At 38.7% G+C, this 12,171-nt stretch overlaps 1 protein-coding gene across 5 annotated transcripts in view; it reads left to right on the forward strand.

The window, feature by feature from the left end:
- arb2a (ARB2 cotranscriptional regulator A) overlaps nucleotides 1–12,171 on the forward strand; it is a 547,436-nt gene that overhangs the window by 40,283 nt on the left and 494,982 nt on the right. For all 5 annotated transcript variants that reach the window (XM_072914357.1, XM_061986620.1, XM_061986623.2 and 2 more), the window contains exon 5: nucleotides 11,402–11,467. In XM_072914357.1, the coding sequence (XP_072770458.1) occupies nucleotides 11,402–11,467 (66 nt within the window). The remainder of the gene's footprint in view (nucleotides 1–11,401; nucleotides 11,468–12,171) is intronic.

The following is a 12,171-nucleotide window of genomic DNA, read 5'->3' on the forward strand; positions in this document are numbered from 1 at the left end:
AGTTGTGTGGACGCTTTCCTTCTTTGTGGGGTCATTGTTGATTGTAGTATGTACGGATGTACTTTGTGGATGCTGTCTCTGCTCCACAAGCTGTAAGTATTTGCTGTCGTCCAGCATTCTGTTTTTGTTTACTTTGTAGCCAGTTCAGTTTTACTTTCGTTTTGCATAGCCATCCCTGTACTTCATTGCCTTTTCCTTTTCCGTTTTGTTAATTTTTGGTTTAAGCGTTACATACCTTTTTACCTGCACGCCGTCTCCCGCTGTGCTCTGCATATTGGGATCACAACAAACCATCCTCGACGCGTTACGACTTCTACAAAGCAATGAACTATCTGCTGCCACCTACTGATATGGAGTTTTACATGGTTACTGTCATGTCTGTGATCATATTTTGTTTAAGTTATGTCCTGTTTGGTTTTTGGACTCTTTTTGGTTCCTGTTTTCACTCCATTGTTTTGTCACCATAGCAACCATTAGTTTCACCTGTTTTACATTTTGAGTCACGCACCTGTTGTCACTAATCATGTCACCATTATTTAAGCCTGCAGTTGCCAGGCAGTCGGCCTGGCGACATTACCTCTGTTACGTCTACTAACTCTGTTACCCATGCTACGCTTGCTACCATAGTTTATGCTTCATGCCATGCCAAGTAAGTTTTGTTTTTCCATGTCACAGTTAGCGAGTTTTGTTTTATGTCCATAGTTTCTGTCCATGTGTCAGTATTGTTTTCATAGCCACGTTTGTTCTCCGCCTTGTGCGTTCCTTTTGTTTATTCTTTTGTTAGTGTAATATTAAGTGTAAAATTTAATTATGTATTTACCTTCATCCCATGTCCGATCCAATTCCTTTGTGTTCCGGGAAAACAAACCATCCCACAGTCCACGTCATGACAGTTACCCTGCCGAGCTCTATACAGCACAGACATTAGACAACGGCACATTATTTGCAGATTGTAATTATCAATTTGCAAATAATATTTTTTGCACCAATTAGGTGAAGTCGCATAATTTCCCACAGCACACCAGACAAATTCTCACGGCACACTGGTTGAAAAACACTGCACTATCCTGTACTTAATTGAAGCATCAGGAGACCCCAGATGACCTATGGACCATTTTGTGGCAAACCTACTGAAATCTCTAGAAAGATGGACTGTAAATGACAGCTGTCTGCCCTGCCTGATTCACCATCATCACCCTCTTCGAGCCACACTGCACTCCCAAAACACTGCTGGAGGAATTAGGCACAGTCAAACAAAAATGGCTGCAGGGTGAGGTAGAGTGGATTCAGAAAAGAAGGGGAGAGAGCACAAAGGATTGGATGCTGAAGTGTCTGTGCTGGCATCTGTCGCTACCGCCGTCGCCCATGGTGGCATTTACTACTTTACTTTGAATTAGCCCTCTACTGGCTTCTCAGTTAACACCTGAGGAGGTCATTATGAGACTATTAGGGGAAGAGGAAAGGGAGCGGCAAAGAGGAGTATCTTACTCTGCCGAGTGTAAACAGTCTGTCAGGCTGAGAACTTTCACTCCCCTTGGAGATCCCTCGCTCCTCAGACAGAATGACAGAGACCTCATGGGAATAACGCCAGGCTTTCGCTCTCTCTCTTTGTTTCCCACATGGACTGACAGATCACAAATTCACAACACTAAGCCCTATTTTAAAATCACTTTCTCACTGTACACAAGGCTGACTTAAAGTAAACAATTTATTTCTATTGCCTAATGCTCACCCTCATTTTTGCATTCTCATTCTTTGAGTATGCTTTGTTGTTCTTGCCTCTGTTGTGTGTATTGTTTTGGGGGATTACATTTTTTTCCCCTATCCTCTAGTTTCTGCGGAAGCACAAATGCTTTTCTGGGTGTAGACAGCACAGAGCACCTTTTTGAGTTCCATTATATGCTATAGGCTTCAATGGCTTTTATTTCGCACCAGTTTGTTGGGCTAAGTGTCATTTGAAGAGAGTGCTGCACTACAGACTGAGATGAGAGGTATTTCTGCTTATACCTTGCACCTGACTAATACGAAGACATGGAGAAATCCACACTTGTGACACAAGTACCAATGTTTGCTGTTGTCTTTTCCCAAATGATAGCTCACTAAAGGAGAGCAGCATCTCTATCATTGTGGTATAACATTTTAGTGGTACTGCATACAGTGAAATCTGCTTATCCCAACGCCCCTCAGATTGGCTGACTTCATATGTGGTTTTAGACATAGCCGACAGCCAATGCTTGCATATTTACTTGTGACTTTCACCGGAGACATGAGTCGGATAAGCAACAATAAAGCATTTTGTACGGCAGTTTGTTGACATTGATTTCTGAGATGTGAATCAAATCAGAACAGTGGCTTTTGCCTGCCAGTCCAAGAGAAGAAGAATTGCCAAACCATGTTGAAGTGTAAAAGGCAGTGTCCCCCAAAAATTCATTTATTTGTGGCGGCCTGTCACAATTAAACACATTATAATGGGACTATCTACAATATGCAGCTTATCATTACAGCTCCGTACAGTAGATGGCACCATACCTCTCCTTTTTAACACACCTCATAGCACAAACAACAGCTGACTTGATCACATATTGGTCTTGTTTTGCATCATGGTATACTATGCAAATTAGATGATGCTATCGTTTACCTTTAACTATAGTTAGTTTTAGGGCTGGGCGATATGGCTGAAAACTGTATCACAATATACATGTTTTATATCAATCAATATCAATTGTTACTGATATTTGTTTAGGACCAGGAAAAAATATATATATATTAAATGTAAACATTTTTATTTAAAATATAAACTTCCTCTGATTATAATCCCCTCAACTATCAAGGTAGAGAGGAAAGGAAATGTCTACACAACCACAGAAAACCATCAATGTAAATAAAATCACATTGAACACTTAACAATAACCTCTTGAAATGCTTTATAAAATACAAAATACACAAGAGTGCGAAGTGTGAAAATGTAAACATAGAGAAACCTGAGTAGAACTATTTTCTGCATTGTTAGTGCCAGTGTTGTGCAAGGTGGTGGTTTAGTGTTACTGATTGCAAGTGCCTTGGTCTGAACACGGTTCGTTTGGAGAAAAATCCCCAAAACTGCCATACTTTCAAGATGACTTCCTGTTTAATCCAGAATTTATTCTCTCTCTGCAGCACTAATTTTTAGTTTCTGTTTTCACCTTATGCAGAAAATCAACAAAATCAAGACAGCGCAACGAAACTGTATAGTTGATGTACTTTTATGCGATTGACTATTAGCGTGTCACTTGTTCCTCGGTTAGCTAGTGCCTTTGTTCATGCAACCAACTTTGCTTCGCCACTTCCTGTTTCTTTTGATATATTGATATTGTTTTATCGTGCGGCCCTAGTTAGTTTTATCGTCATTTGCATTTTGCGATTGGGATGATCGTCACTAATGCCCTTTTGATTAGTTAAAGGGAATAAATAATATACTGAACATGTAGACTATCCATTGTATTGATTTGGGTGATCAAATGCTTGTAAATATGAGGTAATGCCACTGTTCTATCAATATTTGTTCAGTTTTAAGTTTATTTAGAGTAAATCATGGATATTGAATCAACCCTTATCCCCAATCAGACACTAAGTACTAAGTTTACTCAATAATGATACTGTAAATACACCATGACAGCCTATGTTTATGACTCTCATGCTCCTGTGAATATTTTCATCCAGCTTCTGTTATATTGTCAATTTTTTTGTGTACACTTGGGAAGGACCCTCCTTTTTGCCTGGGGTACAGTCAGACAAACCAAGCGTGACTCGTGTAATCACTGGGAAGACACACACATTGTTGAACTCCCGATAACTGACATGTGCATACTGCATGTGGGAGGTCTGTCACCCTCCTTAAGAAGGTAACCACTTCCAGTCTCCTTCAACAGTCACCATTAAGCCTTCGACGTGGTGTTTTATGGAGAGATTGTGGAGGGGATGAGGAGTTGATGTCACTGCCCACCCACTTCAAGGACTGTTATCAAGCCCTGGAACTGTACATTCGTCACACACCTCCCCTTCATCCATTCAGCCTTCCACTGCTTTTCCTGTCAGCTGTTCACTCTAGTAAGACCTGGCACCAGATTTCTCCCTCTGGGATTTCCATCCACTTCTTTTCTCTTTTGTTTTCTCTCATTCCTCCCACTGAGCCCTCCTGTAAGTCCTTTCCTTCCCGTTTGATCCCATCTTCTTGTTTTCATCGCCCCAATGCCTCCTCTGCACAAATAAACCGCAGACACCCAAGTGACCAAGGCCTGTTCTCCCACAGTTTAGTTACAGTCACAGTGATGGGACGAGTTTGCTATTGGTACAACAAACAGTGCAGTTGGTTCTTGTTGTGTTCTCAAATGTAACTATTTCCACTCAGATATGCATTGAGACGATAAAATAAATCTAATTACTTGAGTAATCAGATTTACTTGAGTATCAGAGAAACTTATCAATAAATTATTAGATGGTCACAGCCCTACTAATTTCAATATTTTCAAAATCTCTTCTTGTATTTTGATAAATGACAAGTTGGTAGTGTCATAACTAATGGTTTTCTCTGTAGCTGTGAAGAAAACAGAACCCCCCACCCCCAAAAAGAAGCATGCTGTTTGTTTTCCAATATGTTTTACTGTAAAAATGGTCTTTGATTCCCACGGTATCACACCATTAGCAGCTTCTCAATATTTTCATGGATAGATGTTTGCGGTTTGGATATTATTTCAACGTTCTCTTATGTTCTCTCTTCAGTATGGTACAGACACTTGAACTGCCTCGCCAAATCTGTAACACTGTCAATCATCTCAGGGCATTCAATCGATCGTAACTGGACTGTTTTGTTTGTCTTAGAAGATGTTTCGCCTCTCATCTCATCCTACTGGGATTGAATGCCCTGAGAAGACAATGACCTGGATGAATGAGAACATTCATAGATACTGTCAGTCATGTTTTTGTTGATTTATTTTCTTAATAAATGAAAATCATCCGCGTCTTCTTCCCAGCACTGTTTTTCTCACTCACTTTCTTTGTTCTAATGGTTGGAAAACGAAGTTATGTTGATGTCCAGCTCTAAGCTAATGCTAGCAAGTAGGACTATGTTTTGGGTGGATCTTACAGGACAATTGCTACTAGCGGTGGGGGGGCTCGTAACTAAAACCTTTGCTCGCAACTTGAAGCAGAACAATAAACTGAGAGACAGTTTATATCTCAAAGCACTCAAAAGTTGGGGCACTTTTAAGTCAAAGTGTCGCTGTGTATTGCTTTTCTACAACCCCCATACTCCCAAAAAAACCGATATGCAAATAGTGTATATAGGCTTGTGACAACGTTCGTATTGTTCGTATTTTCCTTCAACAACAACACTGACTATTACTCACGGCAGACTTTGTGGGAGCCAACACATAATAAAACCTTCAACAACAACGCCGACTATTACTCACAGTAGACTTTGTGGGAGCCAACACACATAATAAAACAATCACAATCACTTACTGTACAATGTCTGCTCTCAATGGGAGGACGACTGATGAGATTTTCATATCTTCCTCTTTAGATGAATAATTAATCATAATCCTCACGATGGGTTAAAAAAATGGTGGGTGTAAACAAGTGTCTTTTTTGTCTTTCTTGCCTTTTTTGTGTCTAAGTTGGTTGTCAAAGTTGACCAATTTTTCGGTTCATGGCCACAACCTTGTGCTATCCAAATAACTTACCAACTCAGAAGTGATTCATCAGCTGATGATGTCAATATAACAGCATAAGCTACTTACCTCTCTGTGATCAATGCACCAATTAAAATAGATCCTTAACATTAGGGGCGGCATAGCTCGGTTGGTAGAGTGGCCGTGCCAGCAACTTGAGGGTTCCAGGTTCGATCCCCGCTTCCGCCATCCTAGTCACTGCCGTTGTGTCCTTGGGCAAGACACTTTACCCACCTGCTCCCAGTGCCACCCTCACTGGTTTAAATGTAACTTAGATATTGGGTTTCACTATGTAAAGCGCTTTGAGTCACTAGAGAAACGCGCTATACAAATGTAATTCACTTCACTTCACTTCATTAGCATTGAGGTCCTAAAATGTAAATGGAGTGTTGGCGCTTTTTGAATGTTTTTAGTGGGTTTTATGGGCGCAATAGATGCATTGACGTCATGACTCACATTAGCTCCATTGTTAGCTGACTTTTATTTACATTTATTTACAACTGGGTTGTTAAACATACAACCCGCGAGCAAGTTTTATCCGGCTAGCGAGATAAGTTTAAGTATAAAACTGAGCTGTAATTTTTGTATGAAATAAACTGCTGTTCTTAATGTGTCCACTAGATATATATCAATTATTTTATCCCGTGCGCAGACCACTCATGACTTCAGAGTCAGCGGAGCGATGTGCCGTGTGTTAACACTTCTGTGTTTGGACACTACGTACTTTGGCAGCTTATTAATGATAGTATACAAAATGTGGATTGTTACGTTCATGCCTTGATTGTCAAATATGTTGGTAATGTAACCTGTGACATTTGTACTCAAATAAATGCTTTTGATAATTTGTACATTTTGTGTTGTACTTATAACTAAGGACACATTTTCAGGGGGCACATAAATGTATGCCCTCTTAACTTCATATGTTATTAATGAAGTCATATTCACAAGTTTTGTTGCAGATGATGCTACATATGTACAGAATAAATCATGTTACTACATCATTTTAAGGAAAATTAGTAAATTACATTAATAACATCCTGTAGTTTGACTTTGATATTATTATTCATTTAATCTTCTGATAGATTCAAAATTAACACCAAACCTGCCAGACTCAATTCCACCTATTTGACTGATGAACTTTATCACATCATTTATTCAAAAAGTATAAACAACGACAAATGAAGATATAGTACTATAAACCACAACATGTAAGTTTTAAAAAAACAAACACATTATGATTTGTAAATGTTCGGAATGTGCGTGGTCTCTTTTTAAACAAAGAAAACAATCTGAAGTTGTCTTTATTTTTAAGTTATCATGCCATGATTTTACCAGTCCAGCCCACTTGGGAATATGTTTTCCTCCACGTGGCCCCTGACCTAAAATGAGAATGCATTAGAATCATAGCGTTAGAATGCATTAAGATAAGACATGCGGTATGTGTTCCTTGTCTCTCATAATGATTACGAATGATGGGCAACATTCCAAAATAACTGCAGTTCCATTTTAAAGTCACGTGACTGCATTTTATATTTATACATACTACACATACATACGTAAACAATAGCACACAGCCAGTATTCAACATTAACTTTCCATCCCGTTTTGCTTTAATCAATTCATAACACACATTTGTCCTGTCATTTTTTTCTATCACCTTCTTATCTAGTTCTTATTCTATATGAGACAGTGCTCAGCCACCTGAGGCACTGAACAAATAACATATAGAGCAAATGAAATTTCCTGCGAGGCTTATTGATGTTATTAAAAAGTAGCATACCAAAGCCTGAAATCATTTTAGTCTTCATCAGTCCGGCTGACATTTTAGTGAATTAACTGTTGGCGGCTGGGGCGGTGGTGATGACATGTGGTTGTTTTGGCTCTGCGGGCTGTTTTTCACTCTTTATAGGGTCAAATTGTAGATCGATCATCTCATTTGGTCAGACGGGGTGGCCTTTGATTGGCTTTTATAACGCTAATATGTGCCTAGCATGGATAATATTTGTGCATGCACTTCAAAAGCACTAAATCAAGTTAGCATCGAGCTTGTTTAGGCATTAAAGAGCACAGTGTCATCATACTCTTGTAAAACATCACATATATTATTGCTGTCCTCCCCTTCTTTCCAATTATACCATTTGGTAACACACATGTTTATCGTCAACTAGAATGATGGATTATTTTAAGTAATGTGTTTGAGGGGTGTATAGATTTATGCTGTGTTTAGTTGTTTTTCTCGCTCTGCTCTTGGTTGTCCAATGCTACTTTAGTTAAATTCTCCATGTCAATTTGTACAAATATTCTTTATTTGTCACAGTGAAATATTTTTTTTTTATTACCATTGTAAAATGTATGTTGTATGATTCCTGGACTATGGGTCCGGTAGCAACACTTGTTTTACCTCTGCACTTAAAATTTTAGTCAGCCAATCTATTTACTAAGGCGAAACACTAAGATATTAGATATTAATGAATATAATTCACTTATTTGTGGCCCCAAATAAACCCACAAATATGGATTTGGTGGTTCCGGGTTTGCCATTGCTCATTGACAAATTATAATAGAACAGTGGCAGATGTATCTATAAATGCACTTCAGAACACACCTAATAAGCACCTCATTTGCCAGAGAAGACACTACAGAAAGTCTTCTGTGGTGCCAATTTTGCAATTGATGCTATATTTAGCGAGGAGAGGTATGCATACAAAGTGAAAGTGAGTCTTTGTGTTCATTTATTTGGTAATCAAATACAAGCGGTCACTAAAGGCGAAGTGTTCAGCTGAGATCCACCTCAACAAGCTCAGAGAGCGTGCATTTTACCGCGTTCAAATTGTGCAAAATTTTGTATTTGTTGTTTGTTTCAATAACGCAGGAACAGCCGCTTTCAGCAACACATTGATTTATTTACAACTCTGCAGGATACTTGTACTCGCGTCTTCAGAATCAGAATCAGGATCAGAAATACTTTAATAATTCCTGAGGGGAAATTAAGATTTTCAGCACAATCCCATTCAAGAGCAGACACACATTACAGGGAGACCGAACAGGATCGCTGACGGGTCTACCAACTTCCGCCGCCCCTTGAAAAAAAGGTGAGAAACGGGTAAACGATGAATTAAAATTGAGTCTAAGCCTGGACCCCTGGAGAGGGTGTCCAGACTGAGGCGAAGTACAAAAAAAAAAAAGTCATAGCCATAGCACACATAAACATGTGTGTACAAGGGAAACATCAAAGGACAATAAAGACATTAAAAGAGCAGAGCTGATGCAACCAGTCACTTTTACACATAGCCACAAAAGTAAAACAACAACAAAACAAAAACAAAAAAAACATATACACTGTGGTGGCCTCTGCGGTGTTCCACGCCTTCGTCTGCTGGGGTGGGGGAAGCATGGCCAGAGACAGGAGCAGGCCCAACAAAGCAACAAAGAGAGCCGACTCCACCCTCGGCCTCCCACTAACTCTCGGGAGGCAGATCCAGAAGTTCACAAAAAAGCACCGCAGAAGTCACGAAAGTGCCACCCCTTGTCGCACAGTCCCAAAGGGTCCCGAACCAAAAGGGAAAAAGAAACACATGAAAACAAGAGGGAAACATCAAGAACACAAAAGGATGACACAAGACTCATCTCCGCTCATTTTTGTCTATACGTCCGGTTCCGCTTTACAGCTAAGACTTTTGGGTAATATAATTACACTACAAGTACCAACACACAGAAAACCTGCAGAAGCAACGCAACCTTTGTCACTTCCATAAGTGCTAAGAACTTCAAAACAGAGCTTAGACACACTCTTCTGTCGTTTCGCAACACTTTGCCCTCCTAGTGAAAAATGCACTTAGACATTAGACTTTATTGATCACTAAGGGACATTGTTTGATCACAATAGCTCAGGTACAAAAAAAATATATAAAAGCAACACTCTCAAAATCACAACAAGAGAGGAAAAATAGAATAAGATATAATAAACAATGCCAACAATACAAACGTTATAGAATATTATAGAATACAATAGTCTATAGAATAAAATAAATAAAACAGGGTTCGCATGGTTAAAAATAGACAAGGTATGAAGAAGAATATCAAGTATATACAATGTAAATTTACACAATATACAAGGAGATATGTATGTAAAGCAGTGGTGTTTAAAGTGTGACTCAGGGGCCATTTGTTGAGTTGAGTTTGAGTTTATTTGGAACATGCATGCATACAACATGATACATCAAAATTTCCATTTTCTCTATTCAACATGTTCAAAAAGGAGTAGGAAGAAGCAGAGCTTATTTAATCCTACCCCTTTTCCTTTACATAGCAGTTGCTAACACTTTTGTTCACTTCCTGTTGTCAATTTTTTCACAATATACTCCATAAGTAATGACATTGAAAATAAATAAATGATCATTAGTGAAGTAAGTTTTCTTTCACATGGTGAGATTTAAAATTAATGGATGGATGAAATACATTATGAATGTTTATCATGGTTCTTCTTCTTTGTACTTTGTAAACTTTAAGTTTGAAGAGTTTCTTGAATTGGATCATATTCATACATTGTTGGATTTATTTGCTTAATTCCACAATTTAATTCCACATACTGATATACTGAAGGTCTAAAGTGTTGTTTGTGCGTACAAAAGTTTTAAATTACATTTTTCTCTAAGCTTATATTCCTCCTAAGCATTTTGTGGAACTTAGCTTTTTAATGGACCCATATAGCAGATTGTAAAAATAAAATAACACAAAAATAATGTGCAAAATGTATATTATTATGAGGAAAATCAGAAATTATTATACAAATAAGAAATACAGACACTAAGATTTGTTTTAAAATACATGTAGTTTGTTTCTTTATATTTATTATTAGCCTAGTTCATTACAAATAAGATGATGTTAGCAACCTCCACGCCTCTGTTGTGAGTTTTCAGAGAAAAAATGGGGATTTTACTTTTTGCCAAAATCTTGCAGCCCTGATATAAACCTATAATTATCTACACTACTTACCTAAACGTGATCACGCTGTGTATAGTTAGCCAATTACAGTAAGTTATGAATGCATGAGTCATGAACCATCAAGTTGAAGATGTTGACATTCAGCCACATTATAGTTATAAATGCCTCACACCCGCATGATTCCTACCCAAAGCTGTTAGACGGTCAGTTACTGATTGAACTTGTTTGTGTTTGAGCTCCGACTGGCGAGTGTGACTGGGATGTGTACGTGCTTTGTTGCTGAGGCGCCGCCACGAGCCCTTGTTTTGTCATCAGGCCGGTGATATAGAACCGAGCTGAGTAAGACATGGGAGAGAATAAGGACGAGGAAAGAAGGAGACACATTGAATAGAAAGTTGTTAAGGATAGAAAGTTGTTAAGGTCACTGAAGCATGAAAGTCTTGTCCTGGGGTTGCAATGACTCGTATACAAGGTTCTTTAGTGCTGTGGCCGCAGGAATAGACATAACTTACATCAACCCCGTCCTGGAGAGTTCCTCTCCTGGCACTTACAACCTCAACATTCTCACACTAAGATTCAAGCACAAGAGTGGAAACATGGGGTATATTTCATCGTATGGTTGATATTACCTGGACAAAAGTTCTTACAGGGTAAAGCCTTCTTTTAATTTATACCATCATCGATTTAAAGAAGCCATTTGATGATGTTACTGATGTTATATCCTCTTTTGCATGTTTTTCCCCCTGTAGGTCATTACACAGCATGTTTATGAGCTGCTGGAGACAAAGTGCAACATGACTAAAGCAATTTTACCAGTAAGTATATGCTTAAACATATTTTTTTTTTGTTTTGGAATGTTGCCATTGCAGAGTAAAAAGTATTGGATGTGAAAATTTACTAAAAGGTAAAATCATTAGCATGTGATTATGATACTGAAAACAAAATGAAGACAATCACTATGTTTCCATGCACTAAATTAGTCAGATTGCTCAGTTACTTTTTTTTGTATTTTCACACCAATGTGTGAAGTCCCAGGGTCCATGCACACTCTCTAATGTGACTATTGCTCTTACGCCTTGTGCCTCCCGTACACTGGGGGGCGCTTATTTCCTTTCAGCGCGAATACATGTATTGCTTTTCCGGTTGACCGATGACATCATACCAACACAAAGCACCTGCTGCTCCTTACAAGTCAACAGCCTAGCTCTGTTGTACCTGATGTCCGCTGTAATATTGGCACAGATTTAAAATATTTGGTCTCTATGCTGACGTTAAATAGCAGACAGCACCAAGAAGTGCTTTTCGATTGCGCTACGAACATGACGCTACTACCAAGAAGGTCTTGGAGCGTATGCAGGTCAGAAGCAAAGAAAGACTGGCGGTAGAGAGTATTTTCAAATAAATATTTGGACGAAGAATCATTAAAACAAAACTTTCAAATGTCTCGGAGTTCAGTCAAAAGGCTCTGTGGATTGATGGAAGGAGTTTAAAATCCGAAGAAAAAGACAGTTTATGCCCT

This window comes from Nerophis lumbriciformis, linkage group LG12 (genome assembly GCF_033978685.3).
Source record: "Nerophis lumbriciformis linkage group LG12, RoL_Nlum_v2.1, whole genome shotgun sequence".
Taxonomy (NCBI): domain Eukaryota; kingdom Metazoa; phylum Chordata; class Actinopteri; order Syngnathiformes; family Syngnathidae; genus Nerophis; species Nerophis lumbriciformis.